The sequence below is a fragment of the Armigeres subalbatus genome, chromosome 1, assembly GCF_024139115.2.
Source record: "Armigeres subalbatus isolate Guangzhou_Male chromosome 1, GZ_Asu_2, whole genome shotgun sequence".
Taxonomy (NCBI): Eukaryota; Metazoa; Arthropoda; class Insecta; order Diptera; family Culicidae; genus Armigeres; species Armigeres subalbatus.
In genome coordinates, this window is record NC_085139.1 from 23,307,240 (window position 1) to 23,327,613 (window position 20,374).

At 37.8% G+C, this 20,374-nt stretch overlaps 1 protein-coding gene across 4 annotated transcripts in view; it reads right to left on the bottom strand.

The window, feature by feature from the left end:
- The window catches only part of LOC134222701 (ankyrin repeat domain-containing protein 12), a 509,755-nt gene that overhangs the window by 73,391 nt on the left and 415,990 nt on the right, over positions 1-20,374 (bottom strand). For all 4 annotated transcript variants that reach the window (XR_009982435.1, XM_062701874.1, XM_062701871.1 and 1 more), the window contains one exon: positions 13,837-14,095. Coding sequence is in view for 3 of the 4 variants with exons in the window: in XM_062701874.1 (XP_062557858.1) it covers positions 13,837-14,095 (259 nt within the window). In the remaining variant the exon portion in view is untranslated. The remainder of the gene's footprint in view (positions 1-13,836; positions 14,096-20,374) is intronic.

Here is a 20,374-nt window from a genome sequence, read left to right on the forward strand (position 1 = left end):
TTTTCCTTTTTTCTCTTTTCCTTCCGGCTTCTTCCTTCTTCTCCCTTTAAACTTCTCTCTTCTCACTTCTCGCATCTCACTTGTTACTTCTCTCTTCTCACTTCTTACTACAGTAATATCCCGATTTTATCATCCCCTTGGCGAATGTTGGGGTGATAAAATATTGAATGTGACAAAATCGGATTTTTCAATTTTCTATTTTTTGATAGTGATAGCGGATTTCCCATAGGTGCACCCTTCTTTTGTTTGTAGAAGCTTCCACGGAATGTAAAGTAGTTCTCATTCATGCATAATCTTGCAAGCTTGAGATACATCTTTACTTTTCCTCATCACGCTGTATCCGCCCGTTGTTCTAGTAGCCAATCCTCCAAAAGGTTCAGAGCATCCTTCACTGGAACGCTTGGGAACAATGCCGCTACGTCGAATGATACCATGATGTCCTCTTCTCCGATGTTTCCTGATTCCAATATCCTCTTGGTGAACTCCTGGGCTTCGGCATACTCTGGAACTCCTTGACTAACCACTTGGCCAAGTTTTGTGTAGGGGATCCCACTGCTGAAACTATTTATCGCATCTCTGTACCTGGCTTATGTATCTTTGGGGGTCCTTTGATCCTTGGTAACACAGGGTTCGTCATTTTAACCCGGGCTTCTCCGATGATCGTCTTGCATTCCTTTATCGTTTTATCCGTAAGTCGGATAAGTCCGGGTAGTGGGTCCACTCTCAAATGCCTGTATGGTCCTCCGTTGATTTTTGTCGTCATCTGTTCATCGTAGTCCTCTTTGTCCATTATCACCACTGCGTTTCCTGCGGAAACTCCGCCTTCATGTAGTAAACTGGTTTCTCCTTCAACTCCTTTAAAATCCTCCTCTCGTCTTTGTTCGATGTCCCATGATGTCCTGCTTTGATGGCGTCTGCTACGATGTTTCTCACACTATTCTGGTCCCGTTGATCAACATTTCGTGAAATCGCTGTCTCATTATCCACGATTATCTGCTCTAGGTCAGCCTAGGGCTAAAAGTCTCCTTAATAAAGACAAAAAAAAATCTGCTCTAGGTCCGCTTTCTGGGTTGTTGCATACCCTAACCCCTTGTTGAGGTGTGCTAATTGTTCCTCCGTAAACTGCTAATTGTTGTAAACACCCAGGAGTTCACCAATAGGAAATTGGAATCAGGAAACATCGGAGAAGAGGACATCATGGTATCGTTCGACGTAGCGGCATTGTTCCCAAGCGTTCCAGTGAAGGATGCTCTGAACCTTTTGGAGGATTGGCTACTAGAACAACGGGCGGATACAGCATGGCGAGGAAAAGTAAAGATGTATCTCAAGCTTGCAAGATTATGCATGAATGAGAACTACTTTACATTCCGTGGAAGCTTCTACAAATAAACGAAGGGTGCACCTATGGGAAATCCGCTATCACCGTTTTTGTGCGAATTATTCATGGCGAATTTGAAGGACAACCTAGAGGAACAAGGAGTACTACCCGAGAAATGGTGGAGATACGTGGACGACATTTTCAGCATTATCAACCGGAAAGATCTACCCAGGATTTTGGAAACGATAAACAACGTTCATAAAGACATCAAATTCAGCCACGAGGAGAAAAAGGAAGGTAAATTACCATTCTTGGATCTACTGGTTATCAAGGGAACAAATGCAACATTAGACTTCGAAATCTACAGGAAGCCCACCAACACTATGAGAGTCATCCCATACACATCAAAGCATTCGTATCTGGCAGGTTTTCATCACATGATCCACAGGATGCAGACGATCCCCCTGAGCGAAGAAGGAAAAACGAAAGAGCTACAACACATCATGGAAACAGCGAAGATCAACGGATACAAGGAAAGAACAATGCAAGCAATCGTCAACAAGATGCAGAGGAAAAATGGAAAAACGAACTGACAACACTGACACCGATCGATGAACCGCTGAAGAGGGTATCGGTCTCCTATGATCAACACATCACCCACCAGCTACGCCATCGACTGAGGAAATTCGGCATCGATTTAGTATTCTCCAGCAGAAGCAATCAACTGAAGACACTGTTGGGCTCCACAAAGGATAGAGTAGAAATGCTAAATAAGGCCGGGGTTTATCAAATTAATTGTTTACAGTGTGATAAAGTATGTATATGTAGGTCAAACAAAAAGATCGTCAGATGTAAGGTTCAAAGAACATATCGCAGAAGTACAGGGGTTAGACAAAAAGGTTGAGATAGGCAAAAAATTGTCGAAGTTCAAATCAGCATAACTTTGCGTAGAATGATCCGATTTTGATCAAACTGGAACCATCGGACGCGGAAACTCTTCTAGTATACTGGCCCTATGCAAAACGTCTAATTGGCCTTTGACCACCGGTGGTGCTCCGGGTTTTCTGAGGGTATGTTAAAAATGCATTTTTTCTGCTGCTTGTCATTTCATATAACGTTTGCTGCCATCATGTTTTATGTTTTCCCCAGAAACTAGAACTAATATGCTGACCAATGCTGGCTGCAGATTGAAAACCCGTTAGGTATACGCACAGATATGGCCATTTTCGTGAAAACGATACGGGATTGGCCATACACCCTGAACAAATGTCACTTTCACAGAACTTCTGGAACCTGTTACAAATTGGCCAAAGAGTCTTACAGTCCTCACAATATATCTCTAATAAAGATACTATATTCATCGTCTTGGGAAAACATGGATTTTGACGACCATATATGCATGGTTCCAGATGGTGCCAAAACCGGCCCCTCCTGCTATCCTGCTATAAGAGGTGCAGGGGACACTATCATTCTGGAAATGTTTCTGTAATCATCGTCTCGCAAATCCATGAGGTCAGTAACTCATATTTGCTTTATTCTGATCTGTTATCATTTCATCATGTTCCCGGTACCGTTTTTACGGAAATGACCGTACTCTGTGTAGTTTAGATGGATTCTCGATCTACAGCCACCATTGGTCGGCATATTAGTTCTAGTTTTCGAAGAAAGCATAAAACATGATGAAAGTTAACGTCACATAAATTGACAAGCAGTGGAAAAAATGCATCTTGAACATACCCTCGGAAAACCCGGAACACTTCCGGTGGCCAAGGACCAATCTCAGGTTTTGCAGCGGGACAGTATACTAGAAGAGTGTGCGCTACTGATGGTCCTGGTTTTATCAAAATCGGATTATTATACACAAAGTTATGCTGATTTGAATTTCGACTTATTTTTACCTATCTCAACCTTTTTGTCTAACCCCTGTAAGTAAGGCTAAGAGAGAAACTGATAAGGGATTAAATTATGAGTTTAGGTCTAAGGTAGCTGAGCATGTATATGTATCAGGAAAATCATTCAGTTACGACATCAAACATTAAAATTTTAAGAAATGTCTCTTCTCTCCGTGGAAACTTGATGTTGCTGAGAGCTTGGAAATCTACTGCCAGGTACAAACGCGGTTGTTGAATAAAGATCAAGGAAATGGTAGCTCCTGGCTCTTCAAGAATGTTGATACCCATATTGCCAGGGTTTTTCTAAATGAATTTGTTGCCACTAAAGGGCCCTATTCCGGGATGTCCGCTCCGAGACCAAATGATCAGGTGGTCCTAATACGTTGTAAAGTCATAATACTCGAGTTTTCTACGAAACTGGTAACTTAGGATACAAAAAATCATAATTTAGTTTCTATAGTATCAACTTATCTTATCAGAGGTCAAATGGTCGAAAGTCAAAAGGTCGAAGGTCAAAAGGACAAAAGGTTGAAGGGTCAAACGATCGAAGGGACAGAAGGTCGCAGGGGCAAAAGATCGAAACAAAAAATCTGAGTCATAGAGTAGAAAGGACAAATCGTCGAAGGGTCAAAAGGTCGAAGGGACAAAAGATCGAAAGTTAAAAGGTCGAAGGATAGTAGGTCAAAAGTACGAAAGGTCGAAGGAACAAAGGATAGAAACTTCAGTTGTAGGACGGAAGTTCGAAGGTCAAAAGGTAGAAAGGTCAAAAAATTGAATAGTTCTAAGGTGAAATGGGATAAAAGGTCGAAATTACAAAAAATAAGGCGAATATTTCAGAATTAATCAACCATTTTTCTGCATATTTATGTTTATTTGTGTTTAACCTGATAATATTTCATCGTTGATTTTTTCTTCCTTTAATCATAGGCTGTTGTTTCAAGATTCGCATATTGATATTTATTGGTATTCCACCTGATAATATTTCATTCTACAATTTTGCCTTTGTTCAAACTTATAGTAATTTTCAGAGGTATATTGTCAAATCAATATTTTCATCAAAATGTTGCTAGGCTTTACTTACTTAAATTTTAATTCCTGAAACTAAGCCAAAAATGATATATTTCGAATGATTATTTTGATGAGAATAAGTGAAGAACTACTCATTTTCATCAAAACATGACGAGCTCGGTGGTCTAGTGGCTACCGCTTCTGCCTTATAAGCAGGAGGTGGTGGGTTCAATTCCAGGCTCGTTTCTTTCCTACTTTGTATTTCTATCTTAGTTCTTTCCGTGTTTCACGTTCTACCAAAACGATTCCTACTGTTATAACCTTCCACACAATCCCAAAAACCTCCCGTGGCACCTATGAGAGGTCGTAGAGTTCTCTGCATCTTTCTTAAGTAGGTGTCCAACAAACCATTCTTCCCCTTCCTCAGCATTCGCAAGGACGTGGCCAGGACAGATCTCGGCTATTGGAAAGTGCATTGCTCCCATCTAAAAGATATCGATTAGTCCCAAATCAATATCTGTGGTAACGGATGAAAGTGATGCAACTCTCATACAATAGTCTTGGCTTGTACCACCTACGAATTTGTGCGAAATGCTCAATGCTAATGCTAATGCTAATGCTAACTACTCATTTTCATCAAAACGATCATTCGAAAAATATCATTTTTGGCTTAATATACCATCTTCTTTTAATAATAATTTTAATTTCATGTGCTCAAAAGACGATTGAAAAAGGTAAAAATATGTGTCTAAGTAAATATAAACGTCAATTTTACATTTATAATTAGATATCGTTACGTTACCCTGTAAAGTAGGGAGGGGTATGGAATTGCCTAAATTTGCGTTACGTAATTTCTGAATGGACCTTTATTATTATTATTATTATTTTGTCTTTATTAAGGAGACTTTCAGCCCTAGGCTGGCTCGTCTCCGAAACTTTTATTATTGTTTAATTTACTGAAGTCAACTAGTAACCTTCTAACGCCCAAGACCGCCTTTAAATGGGGTACTTTGATATTTTTTTGAAATTTACAATTGTTCGGATTTCAAAAAGTTTTTAAGTCGATCAATAATATAAACTTCAGAACATGTCTGGTTAAAAATTAATTCTATACTAGACAAACAAAATTCAAAAAAAGTGAAATTGAGTTGAATTTTTTTTATCTAAAATGTGTTCAGATCGGTTTTAGAAGGCAAAATAGTGATTTTGAGCGAGAATACAAATTCGGGTTTAGAGGGCTTAGTGAACTCTAAAGAATAGCGTTTGCTCAAAATATTAGGCATAACTCGTTCAAACACCCTATGATTAATAGAAAGCGACCTCCAATCTCAGTCTAATCGTCTTTTTTTCTGATGACCTTTTGTCTCTTCGATCTTATGTCCTTTCGAACTTTTGATCCTGTTATTTTTTTTACAATCTTCATTTCCTTCGACCTTTCGTCATTTCGACCTTTTGTCCTTTCAAATTGTTAAGAAAATTATTTTGAGCTTTTTAGTGGAATGTCTTCACTTGTCATAAGACGAGTTTGTACAATCCCATTGAATTCCACCACTTAATTGTATCTTGACAGATACGTATTTCAACCTCAGCAGGCCTTTCAAATTTTAATCTTGTCGTCCTTTTGTCCTTTCGACATTTTGTCTTTTCGATCTTCTGTCCTTCGACATTTTGACACAGATTCAAATTGTATGCGCCCGTAGCAGTCTTTGGTCAATCTTATCCTTTTTTGAGCGCATGCAAGATGTCTGACCACGACACGATATGTCTTTGGTTGCCATCTCAGTGCTAGTGGCGGAAGTCCACCCATCGCATCAAGATAACGTATCTCAGGTGAGCATTAGATGTTGTACTCACCGATAAAGCTTAGCTTAGCTCAGACAGATTATAGTGGTTGGGATTTACCATCTATTCTCGAAATGCACGTTTCAGTAGCTCGCAGATGCCGCCCAAGTCCTTACAGTCAGTTGTGAAAGGAAGGGAATGTTTTTGCCTTTCTCGTATACAAAGTATACGTAAAGGCTATATGTTCGCTCCAAAAACGAACTTTTTATAGGAGGCCCGGAGACCCATAGTGTTATATACCGATCGACTCAGCTCGACGAATTGGAGTGATGTCTGTGTGTGTGTATGTGTGTGTGTATGTGTGTGTGTATGTGTGTGTGTATGTGTGTGTGTATGTGTGTGTGTGCGCAAAAAGTCTAGCTCACTTTTTGGGCACTTATCCTCAACCGATTTGCTCGCAATAAGTTGCATTCGACGCAGAATCCTGTCCCATTGTTTCCTATTGAAAATTGACCCGATCGGACTATGGGCTTAGAAGTTATGGCCAAAATACTTTTTGTCTTTCTCGTATACAAAGTATACGTAAAGGCTATATGTTCGCTCCAAAAACGAACTTTTTATAGGAGGCCCGGAGACCCATAGTGGTGTATATCGATCAACTCAGCTCGACGAATTGACGTGATGTCTGTGTGAGTATGTTCGCAAAAAGTCTAGCTAACTTTTTGGGCACTTATTCTCAATCGATTTGCTCGCAACAAGTTGCATTCGACGAAAAATCCTGTCCCATTGTTTCCTATTGAAAATTGACCCGATCGGACTATGGGCTTAGAAGTTATGGCCAAAATACTTGTTTTCGTAAAAAAGCACATTAAAAAGTCTATCTCACTTTTTGGGAATTTATTCTCAACCGATTTGCTCGCAACAAGTTGCATTCCATGCAGAATCCTGTCCCATTGTTTCGTATTGAAAATTGACCCGATCGAACTATGGGCTTAGAAGTTATGACCAAAATTCTTTTTGCCTTTCTTGTATACAAAGTATACTTAAAGGCTATATGTTCGCTCATAGTGTTATATACCGATCGACTCATTTCGACGAATTAAAGTGATGTCTGTGTGTGTATGTGTGTACGCAAAATAATCTCACTGATTTTTCAGGCACTTATCCTTAACCATTTAATTTCTTAGGTATTTATCCTCAACCGATTTGCTCGCAGCAAAATGTATTCGACGCGGTATTTTGTCCCATTGTTTCGTATCGAAAACCGGCCCCGTCGGACTATGGGTTTCAGAGTTATGGCCAGTTTTTACAAGAAAAATTCTTTTTCTCTATTTAGGCATTTACTCGCAACATTCGACGCAGAATCATGTCCCATTGTTTCCTATCAAAAATTGGCCGGATCGGACTATGGGCTCAGAAGTTATGGCCAAAATACTTTTTTTCATACCAAAAGTGCGAAGAAATTACTCACTCACAAGAAACGAGAAAGCACTATCACCGCTAGGTGGATTAATCTGGGTTTTATGGATCGTTTTTGTGCATTTAACGGTACAAAGTAAAGCTGCCATACACAAATGTGAAAAATAAGCCCTTTTTAGTGTTATATAAGACTTTTCTAATATGTTTGTCAACCCTTTTGAACGAGCGAGAAAGGCATCATCACCGCTAGGTGGATTAATCAGGGTTTTTGTGTTTATTGTTGCCACCAGAGACCGAAATTCCTCTGCATCTCCAAAATTACTACGGGAAGGAAGTTTTGTTAGTCGGGTGGGGTAATCAGTAACATAGATCGGGTACACCATGGAAAGTGGCGTGACCTATGCAACTTCTATACAACATTATCAGCATTTCTTTATCTTGTTCAATTGTTCATCCTTCGCGAGGATAAACAATCAATCGCTCAAAGTGAGCGATTGTTCATTTGAATTTTGGGATAAGTGTCCGCATTATCATTCACGTTAGGAAAGTAGAAAAGAAGCGTGATTGAAATTAAAAATAGGAGATATTCACGATTCTTTAAACCCTATTGAAAGTAATAGGAAAGTTAATGTCATTCAGCAACCCTTATTTTATATCGATTTGAGCTAAAATAAGAATCCACAGCCAGACATATTTAGTTAATTATAGTTTATTCTACATATAGTTTATTTTTCATTGTTTTCTTTTGTGTATGTTTTTATTTAGCTTTTTAACTATTGTTCACTCTTATGAGTTCCTTTATTGCAGTTGTAATGCATTGTCTAAACATCATTAGAAAAATTTAGTTCCGTTTACATAAAAGTAGAAGTGTGTTAGAGCAAAAACATAACTACAACAACAGAAAGTTTTGTAGATTCAACGGTTCGTAGATTGCTGAAAAACTATACCTACGAATCGATTGGCACAATTTGAGTAAAAATTGATTAACAATTACTGTTAGGCAAAAAGTTTAATGTCGTGATCACCATAATGACTTAGGGTTCGAGTGTGCTGTTTGCGTGGAAAGTCGTTTGGAAAAGGAAATTGAGTTGTTAACTGACAGTACCTAACACCGAAATTGTACAGGCTGGATGAATGTTACGGGCTTTGTATAATAATCGTTTGCACAGAAGTAAGGTTTTGTTGTGGCTCGCTTTAGCAGCTCTATGTTTGTAGTAGTTTGCAGCTAATAACATCGTCATAATAGTTTAAAGGCATCTGAAGCTGATAATTGTTATGGGTTTTTTAATTGAAATATTTTCGGTTATTTTGGTGAAGAGAAGTCCATGTAGTGTAATCCAAATAAATAAAAAAAAAATAGATACAGTATCATATAAAACTGTACAGACGAAAATAATTGTGACGGCATTCCGAACAGTGGCATGTTGATAACTATTTTACTCGAGTAAAAACTGAATTCCTTTAAAATTGTTTTCAATAAAAAATTGTGCCTCTTGGTGAATTAGTTATATGTGGTGGAAAATAATTGTAATAATTATATTGGATGGATCTTACTTATATAAGACTTGAACGGAGGTGTTTAGGAATGGGGAATCCTGCTGTTTGCTTGATGGTTCGAATGCGAGGTATTCTTGAAAAAAGCCAATTCTAATCCAGATCGCAAAACTCCAACTCCATAACTGCCTTCCAAATGGAATCCATAAGATTTAGAACGTTGCAGTCTGTTACAAAGTTGTTCAAGAAGTCAAAATGAAACTGTCGCAGATCACATTATTTCGGAACTCGTGATGACTAATTAAGATCATTTTAATCATATTTTCAAAATAGACAAAACTGATACGATTATGTTACTGCTGCAAGCATGATTGTCCCATGTTTTTCTTCTTCTTCAATGGCTCTACATTCCAACTGGAACTTAGCCTGATTTTTCAATTAGTATTCTATTAGCATTTCCTCAGTTATCAATTGAAAGCTTTTCTATGCCCGCCATTGCATGTGGAAACTCAATGGATACACTATGCTTGTATAATCGAGAATGTTTCCAACCCGAAAACATCCTGGACCGGACCGATAATAGAACTCGCCTTCACCGGATTGACAATCCTACGCCTTTGCTCACATGGCTCCTGGGTTGTCCCATGTTTGCTTGATTTTCTATCTGTTTGGGACAGTTATGCCTTATGGGCGATGCGATACTAATATGAATTTTATTAACTTTTATTATTGTACCGCTCAAAAAAATTTACTTCTCTGCTTATTTTTAGTCGCAACGAAAATAACGAAAAAAACATAGGAACCTCAAAAAAAAAATCTGTACCTTCTGTACCTTTACAAATTTGACATTTTTTTTTAAATTTGGCCGCCACGTGGTGAATACTTTGACAGCTCGTGCTATTTTTACTGCTTATAAATTATATACATCTATGGGAGCCTTGGAAAATAATCACGAGAGTTGGCATTTTGTTGCAAGGCACAATACTATTCAGAAGAAATTTAATGTTGATTTTAACTCCAATTTCCATAACGTCAGTACGATGAAGACGGTTTTTACGTGGGGAAATGTTACGCGTTAAATCAAAACCTTGTAAATCCCAAAATCCGCGTTCAAAAATCACTTGAAAGCAACCCGCGTAAAAGCAATCCCAGTTTACATAGTGCTACATCGAGCTACAAAAATGTAGATCTTGTGATACATCTCGTACAGATTTCAAAAGTTGCACAAAAAGGTATGGTTGCAACCCGGATTTTTTTTTTCAAATTTGATCAACAAAAAACTCAAAACGTGTGTTTCGGTAGCAACAGCAGGTACCAGCTAACACATTACTAACCCAAGGAAACAATAATAAAGGACTATTGCTCAGAAAAATATATTAAGCTCGTTTAGTGGAATGTATACCAGTTAACTGGTGGAATTAAATGGACAGTACTTAATTCGTCTTAGACGGACTATTGCTGTTAAAACAATTATTTAACTTTGAAAACATGAAATTAAAATTTATGTAAAACAAATCAATAAAAATTTCGCGGTGTAAAAAAAAAGTTGATTCACGCGAACTATGATTTTGTTTCGTTTCGAGGCTTATTCACCTCTATATTCTTGTTTACGGACGGACGAATGCACGAATGCGATTCGTTCGAATCGTTTCCCCATTAATTTTGCTGGCGTAAAACAGAATGACCATCGACTTTCGTTCGAAAGCGCGTTTGAACGTAAACAAGAATAAGTGTGATCAGCTGAGGAGATACTAATATAGTTGGAATGCAGGTCAAATTCTGATTGTAATACAAAGATATTGAAGGAAAAGATTTTCCTCAGTTATTAATTGAAAGGTTTTCTATGCGCGCCATTGCATGAGTACACCCGATTCTGTTTTTACACGGATTTGTTTTACATGTGCGTGATTCGTCGAGAAATCAAAAAACTTGTTTTACACGCATTTTCAAATTTTGAACTGAAAATTTTTCTTACATGGAATGCAACCCCCGTGTAAAATAGAATCGGATGTATGTGTCTTGTGTGGCAAGTACAATGCACTATGGTCCAGGATACAGATTTACGCGGAAAGATGAATTTTACGCCAAAACTATATTTTTTAGAAAAAAAACTGTTGTTCTACAAAATTGTTCGAAATAGTAAGGCCATCATTATGGTTCTACCAAAAAATAGGGTGGCCCATCATATAAAAAAAAATAGAAAATATTTTTTTTATTCCTCGGAATATTGACATATTATGTTCTTCAAAGTTGTAGCGTAGCTTATTCCAATTAATTTTGCTAAAAAAACTTTTTCTGTAGCTCTGAAGTTGGCTGATTTAGAGCAATTTTACCTTATTGGATCAAAAAAACAGTATTTTTGATCTACTTTTTTTGTTTTACATTTCTCGAAAAAGTCGTCTTTAGGCGACTTTTAGAGCTCAAAAAAATGCAACTTTTGATGGGTAAATATGCTCAATATCTTTTTCCGATCAAAAGTTATAATCGTGTGTCAAAATTACATTTTTTTCATAAGTTGATATCTCCGGTTAGGGCAGACCAAAAAAATATATTCACACGGCATTTGGAAGAGAAATTAATATTCTTTATTGTGTCAAAAAATTGGGGATATGTTATTTTTTTATCTCAAGTTTTATCAGTTTTACTAAATGCTTGTTTTTTAAAATAAATTGATATAACTCGACAAAGGAAGAAGATACAGACGATATTCTTACAGCAAAACACGCGTTTTAAAAAGCCCCAAAAGTTTTCAGAAGATGACATCCGTGAAAAATAAAAAATTAAATGAGCAGATCATGAATATTCTTTTTTAAGGGACACCCTAATCCTGGTAAGTAAAATTACTCTAAACAAGTGAGCTTAAGAGCTACATAAAAAGTTTACATAGCAAAGTTGATGGGAAAAAGCTGCGCTACAACTTTTTGGAACATTTTATGTCAATTTTCCGCAAAATAAAAAAAATAAAATTTCACATTTTTATAAAATGGCCCACCCTATTTTTCAGTAACTCTATAATAAGGGCCCAAGTATCCAGAACAACTTTGTAGAACAAGTTTTGTTTCTTAAAAGTATGCTTCAGACCGAAAATGCATCTTTTCTCGTAAATCTTGCAATACGATAATTATAATAAAATTTATAAAAAGTGTTTAAGCTGTAGATTTTTTATTTTTCATATCTCACGAATGTCATCTTCTGAAGACGCGTGTTTTGCTATAAGAATATCGTCTGTATCTTCTTCCGTTGTCGAGTTATATTATTTTTTTTTGAAAAAACATGATTTTAGTAAAACTGATAAAACTTGAGATAAAAAAATAACATATCCCCAATTTTTTGATACAATAAATAATATTAATTTCTCTTTCAAATGCCGTGTAAATATATTTTTTTGCTCTGCCCTAAACGGAGATATCAACTTATGAAAAAAATGTAATTTTGACAAAAATACGATTACAACTTTTGATCGGAAAAAGATATTGAGCATATTTACCCATCAAAAGTTGCATTTTTTGAGCTCTAAAAGTCACCTAAAGACGACTTTTTTGAGAAATGTAAAACAAAAAAAGTAGATCAAAAATACTGTTTTTTTTTTAGGTACACCCTAATCCAATAAGATAAAATTGCTCTAAATCAGCCAACTTAAGAGCTACAGAAAAAGTTTTTTCAGCAAAATTAATTGGAATAAGCTACGCTACAACTATGTAGCAGAGATGCATCTGAACACGAGAACGCGTGTTCGTGTTCAAAAAGTTCTGAACACTGCACACTGTTCAAGAGCACTGACCTAACTTAGCAACTTGTATCCTAGGAAAACAAACTCAAGCGACGGCATGCTACTCATTTTTCGGCTGGTAATGGAACACGTGGGCGTCTAACGGATAGAAATCAAGCATGCTCGTATGTTTTTGCATAGTTCCAAATCTAAGGAATCTTAGTTACTATGATCGTTTTGCTTGCGGACCAACCCAGTGCACACTGAACTGTGTTCAGAGTTCAAAACATAGAACACCAAGGCGCGCTCTTGGCTCATGTTCTGTTCAGGATGCATCTCTGCTTTGTAGAACATAACATGTCAATATTCCGAGAAATAAAAAAAATATTTTCTAATTTTTTTATATGATGGGTCACCCTATTTTTTGGTAGAACCATCATGATGGCCTTACTATTTCGAACAATTTTGTAGAACAACAGTTTTTTCTAAAAAATATAGTTTTGGCGTAAAATGCATCTTTCCGCGTAAATCTGTATCCTGGACCATAGTGCAATGGATGCACTATATGTCCAGGGTGTCGAGAAAGTTTTCAACCCGAAAACATCCTAGACCGGACCGAGAATCGAACTCGCCATCTCCGGATTGGCAATCCTACGCCTTTGCTCGCAAGGCTACTGGAGACCTCGTAGTTGCACTTAAACTGAAGGTAAAATAAAACAGATTCATACAGTTACAATTACTTGGGCTTGTAGTTGGACAAGTGACTCCACTACATACCAAATCAAGCAAAACGACAATTCACCCTTCAAGTTTAAGAAAAATTGTGAATGACCAACTTAAACAATTGTGAATTTGAATTAAATTTCAATTTCATAAAGGAATGAAAACACAATGGTTTTCCAGGCACAGTTAGGTCAATATTTGAAATAGAGTTTTATTTATTCTTAATATCCTGTATGTCGTCCATATCTACCGATAATGTCGATCATCAAAACGATAAGGTGTTTTCCAAAATTCAGCTACGTAAAATCAAGTGACCCTTCATTTGTAAGCATCATCGCACACGGATCAGAAACCCCCAATGTGCCATCATTATACGGCGATAAACCCGTGCGGCACCGAATCCCTTGAACGGCAATCTACCGTCCAGATATGGTTCACAACAGGTCCCATCTAAACATACGCCCATCCACATACTCTACGTATCGACTCACCTGTGGCCCAGTGCACCACCGAGTGGCCCTCGTTGTCGAGCGCGTTGACGTCGGCCCCGTTCGCCAGCAGCAGGTTGACCAGCTGCAGGTTGCCCTGTATGACGGCCAGATGCAGTGGCGTGAACCCGTCCTCATCGGCCTGTTCGATCAGTTCCGGGGCCACCATTGCGACGCTGGCCGCGGCCACGATGTCCTTCGAGCTGCTGGCGTAGTGAAGGGCCCCGCGGTTGTTCCGGTCCCGCCGATGGACTACGTCCGGCTGTAAATTAGATGAGGGGGAGAAAAACGAAAATTTCGGTTAGAAAATTTCACTGCCAAGGGAAATAATGGAGGCAATGGGACCTGGGTGCGTTGTCGTTGGTGTGCGACTTGCTAACGAGCAAACGAGTTCACAAAATCCAATCCCGAGCCAAAAGCCGAGAATTAATCAATCTCCATGCGGATACACACGCGGCCGATTGCACATACGTTCAAGGTTTATCTCGGTTTATGACTGCACAGATGGAAAATTTTGGGTTTTGAACGAGAATTTCGAGTAAATATTGTGGCTTCTGAACGCTGCACGGTATGGTGTTCTATGGTTGAAACTTTGTTGTTGTTTGGTTGCGAAAAACATATAATGCAAAGTAGTAAGCCATGGAAACCATTGGATACCGTTTCCAAGGGGCAAATCCTGACGAAGGTTCGTTAAGTTCTATCAGAAATGAGGGTGCCCAGTTTGGATCGAATTCCCGTAGAAGTGTTAATGCTCTTAACAAAAGAATGAGGCCCTGAATATGATATGAATATATTTTATAACATAAATCAATTATATTTACTACACCAACATATTTTCAACCATTTAAACACTATGGATACAAACAGTGTAAGTACATATTACATTCAATTGATTATTTGCAACCTGTTTCGTTAGATTCTGGCGAAACCATTGATGGCTCGTGTGACACCCCTGCGGCAGAACAACTTAACAAACCATTCCACGCCATGTGTCGACATAGCAACGGCGGTTGGTTGAATTTCATTGATGCCGGTAGGAACCCCTTACCCGGCATCAACTTTTACGTACAATGATTCCTTCCTTCAACTATTCCTCGGGCTAATGAATTCTACCGCCAGTTAGAGTCAGCAGTTACAGGTTAAGACGTTTACTGTTCCACCCGGCGAGGTACGTATCTACCAAAACACCCCGGACCAAACTATGAAGCAGTTGTGGTGTGTACGTTCGCATGTGTTTATGTCGCTAACGAGTTTACCCTAACCTCAGCAAACGAAAGTCATGTGCAGTTGGCAACCGTATGAGGACGCCGCGTCCGAAACAGCTGCAATGCTCATTCCAAAGCACGGCAAACAAATGTCGATGACGACAGTAACATCGCCGCGTCGGTAAGAGTCCTGATATCAAGGAAGGACTTTTTGGTTTTGAAACGAAAGTGATGCCAGACAGGAGAACTTGCATCTGGTGTACGTTCAGTAATTAATGCTGGACAATAAAACAAATTCATTTTGAAACTAAGACTTTTTTTTGTACTACAGTGAACTCTCCTTTAGCGGAGCAACTGTGCTACACGGTTAGAAAAAAGTACCTAATTTTAGGTACTTTTTTTCTCTTGCAACTCCCTCCCTCTTCCCTTTGTTGTCATAAAATGAAGAGCAAAACCACTCAACAAGGGCATTAAAGTGTGGGAACCCAACGTTGAGTAATCTCATGTTTACAAAAGTTGAGTGAAATTTACATAACTTGTGGTTAGTTTCTATTTAAAATTAAGTATATTTTACTTAATTTTAGGTGAATTTTACTTAATTTCAAGAAAATATTACTTAATTTTGGGTTCCCACACTGAACCCCCGATTTGAGTGAAAAGTACCTAATATTAGGTACTTTTTTCTAACCGTGTACCTTAAGCAATTTGTTCTGTAGCAGATACAGATTCGATTGACACCGCAAGCCAGCGGCAAGTGTGAAATGAATAGAAACTGAAGATTAGCAGAGGGCAATATGAGGATATGCTTTCAAAATCGATATGCACTTAAATTTTCACTAATGAAAAAAATGCAAAAAATCAATTTCTGATACGTTTTGAAACGAGTTTCTATGGGCTATAGAGCTATTGTGCAGGCGGCCACATACAGATAATATTGTTTCCACTGATTGGCCGCTAGTAACAATTTCTCTTTCGTTCTATTTTACACACTTTTTCGATGTTTCATTTCTTTCCGCTCAAAAACTCAATGTTGACGCTCATTATAAAATTGATCATAAAAAGTGAATTTGATAATCCTATATAAAATTTTGTAGGGGCCCTCCTTAGCCCAGCGGTAAGATTGCGCGGCTATGAAGCAAGTCTATTGTCGTTTTCGGTTTTAAACCTGGGTCAGGTCCGACCCCGACTCTGAATAACCGAACGAAAAACGAATCGGGATCGAGTCAGTATGATGGTATTAGTGAGAACTTAATCCTTATCATCTGTTTTGTTTTCAATTCGCACTTTTATCAGCTGGCAGAAACAGACATATTTTAAATACTGAATTTTGTTATTAGTGTTCTTTTTTTCTTGTTTTATGAATTATGGGGGAAATCAGACGTTTCTTCTGTTAATTGTTTAATGACTAAAATGACTATTAATCCATCAATAAATTAATATGATTAGGAGCTTGTGATGAATGACGACGGCAATGTGGATTGCCATGAAATTTATGCCAATCCGTGTTTCCCGATAAACTATTATGCTGATTCTATATGGCTTTTTGGGTAACAGTGATTGTGTTACAGTAGATTTGAATTATCAATTATGTCATTGAAATGGAACAGAACAAAAAAATATGAAAGCAATTGAGATTTGGGGCTTTTTATTTTAAAACAAATAATCAGATCGCACAAGAGTTGAACAGCATTCTATTTTGCTTTTTGCATTTTTTGTTGTTGCTATTTTTCCCCCTTTGGGATAAATTGCGATTTCGTCAGAACTGCAAAAACCAAATATACAAGAGAGGCAAATCATTTTTCACTGCATAATCTAAACAGGAGATTCAACATAATAAGGGAACGTTCACAAATTACGTAACGCTTAGAGGGGGGAGGGGGGGTTGAGCAAAGTGTGACGGTCCATACAAAGTTTTCAGATGTTTCATACAAAAAGTGTGACATAGGGGGGAGGGGGGGTCGAAAATGCCCAATTTTTGCGTTACGTAATTAATGGATCTTCCCTAAATATCAATGGGATAAAATATGTCTTTGTCGGTTTTTTAATGAATTGCAAGTAAAAACCCTTCTTCCACTCAAAAATTATGCTCCATTCGTATAAAAACTGTTCCTAAATAAACATTTGAATATATTTATGATTAATCATTTATAAATAAATACAATAAATTTATTCATGTCAATATAGTTGCCAAAGCCTTATAAATGGTTAATGTCAGGGTTAATACATTATGTTTATGTTCTTCAAATCCGTAACCTTGAACAAATTATGCACAGAACTGCAATAATGAATAAAATAATGGTATGAACATTTTGGTATAAATAACTTCATAGCGGCAGATACTCTGGTACGCTATTTTCCCATTGATAGAGCAATTATACCTAAAGTATATGTTCGAATACACAATGTAATAGTGAATAAATAGCAGCTACCTTCTCGTCACTGCATTTTATAAATCATATTTTCGACAAAATTTTCAACCCTTATTTTGTTTATAATGGAGCTACCATCTGAGGTAATCAGCGAAAAATATGTCGATATCGGAATGCGATTCACCATCAGAGAAGCTTGAAGACAGCACAAAATTAAAATAATCCATTTTTGCGTTAAAAACAGCAACAAAATTGATAAATTTAACAAATGAAACAAACAAAATCAAATATCCATCCGTGTCTTTTACGTTTTCATTTCACTTTAGCGTAAACATAAACACCAGTTTGACAGTTTGTGTTCGAATGTATTGGTGAACCTAGGTTGGATCTCGATAAATCGGCAGAGCGAACCTAATTCATTTTGGGTCGGATCTGGTGCGGATCGCGATCCAACCTGAACGAATAACCGAACGTTTTGACAGCAGTTAGAGCGGATCCGGTGCAGAACTAGGTTCGACCCAGCAATAACCGAAAACGACATATGCTGATGGTGGCTGGGTTTGATTCCCGGTGCAATTTTTGGTTTGGAAATTATCTCGACTTCCCTGGGCATCAAAGTATCATCTTATTTCCCTCATGATATACGAATGCAAAAATGGTAACTTGGCTTAGAAACCTCGCGGTTGATTGTGGAAGTGCTGAGTGAACACTTAGCAGCGAGGCGGCAATGTCCCAATGGGGGATGTAAGGCCAATAAGAAGAAGAAGATATTCTGTTCACCATGTCTGGTAATATAATCAAACCTATCTATGTCGTTTAATAGACATGTTGCTGAATAAATGTCGTGCGGCTCACTTGCCCTAAATTCCGGTACTGAAGGGACCATATTGTAGAAGAAAATTCAAGCAGCCAGAATTACAAAATAGCAAGTGCGAGAGATCACAGTGTTTTAAAATTTATGTTCAACTTATTAATCTTGATGCTGTATTATTCTTCATACCTAATCAAACAATTCATGAGATGTATCCTAATCAATTTCAGCTTCGGGTAGTATTTTAGTAAATCTATGGGACAAGAACATGTTGCAGCGAGACAGATATTCATGAAGAACCTATTGATCATTAGATTGACACGGTTTTCGATAAACAACACACTGAAGATGCCCACAAGTGGTGGATGAAATACGTATTTGTGTACATACCTAAAAACGAATTAGTGAAAGTAAAAGGAAGATATTTTTTTTTAAACCGAGTAACATTTTCACCTAAGACGCTCGCAAATAATTATTAAACAGTAGATTGATTTTAAGGAAGGTTAGGCTTTGATCTGTAGATTTATGGTACATAATGGCTCTAAGCAGTGTAAACGAAACAATAACATTGAACAAGATGCGTCTGAGATGCATGCAAAAATTTCACGACATTTGGAATGTGACAAATGATTGTGCCGCTTTAAAAGCAATCCAACGTAAAACATATCAAATTATTCCTTTAGTCTTCTCATCAATTCGACATATTTAACTTCTTACAGCAGCCATATACGGATATACTTATGATACTTCTGGACAAAAATACTGATATTCTCGTCAGATCCTTTTTCATGATCCTAACGGAAATATGGAAAGGCGTATAAGGCAGAAGTGATAGCCATATGACCATCAAGCCAAAATTGAAAATTTGTTTTTTATATAGAAAAATGCAGTTTTAACAAAATTTCCTAATCCAGCTTTTCCCAGGAAATTTTCATACTTTTTTCGTATTTTTTATTATTTTTCCTAAACCTTGGTTGGCCGAAAAGGAACAAATCATCCGAAGAGACCGCCAAGATTGGTCCAGGCGTTCTCGAAGTTTATCATCACTAACAAACACTCATTTTTGTTGGGAAGGGCCGCTTGGCCGAAAACCATTCAGCCGAATGCCACTAGGTTGAAAGAGATTTGGACGAGTACACCATTTGAACGAACAGACCATTAGGCAGAAAGTAATTTGACCGGAGGGGTCACTTGGCAGAGTATGTCATTAAGCCAGGTCATTTGGCCGAATAGGTCATTTGGCCGAGCAGGTCATTTGTTCGAACGACTCATTTGGCCGAATAGGTCATTTGACCGTACACGTCATTAGGCCGAGGAGGTCATTTGGCTAAATAGATCATTTTGTCGAATGGGTCATTTGACTGAACAAGTAATTCGTTCCAATAGGTCGTTCGGTCGAATATATGATTTGGTCAAATAGGTCATTTTGCGTCTCATTTCTAACTACTTAATCACCATTTCTCACTTTTCACTGCGAAAAGAAACGTCCCTCTCCTCACTACGCTCTTCCTACTGTTCACAGTGAAAAATGAAGAGTAAGAAGTGAAAAGAGAGACGTCTCACTTCTCACTCCTCACTCCTAATTTCTCACTTATCATTGTGAAACAACCTCTCACTTCTCACTCCTTATTTCTCACTTATCACTTTCGATAAGAAAGGAGACGCCTCTCTTATCACTGAGCATTTCTATCTTTTGCAGTGAGAAGTGAGAAATGATTATTGAGAAGTGAGAAGTGAGACGTCAAATGATCTATTCGGCCAAATAACATATTTGGCCGTATGACCTAATTAACCGAAAACATATCCGGGCAAACAATTTTATCTGAATAAGCTAGTTTTTCAGCTGAAGAAGCCTCCTAAGCAGCACATTTGTCATAAACGAATTGCTGTCACTTATGTACGACCAAATCCAGTCATATATGAGTTGTTGCAACTAAATTGGTCTAAATTGTGCTACTCGGGATTGGGTCATATATTTTTTTCGGCCAAATGACATAATCGATCAAATAATCTATTCAACAGTATGACCCGTTCGGCCAAATGACTGCTGGCCTGATGGGTTTTGGCATAATGGCTTATTCAGCCTAGTGGCATTCGGCCAGTAGAAATGGCTTTGCGGCCAAAAATAACAATTGGCGAATAGGTCACATGGCAGA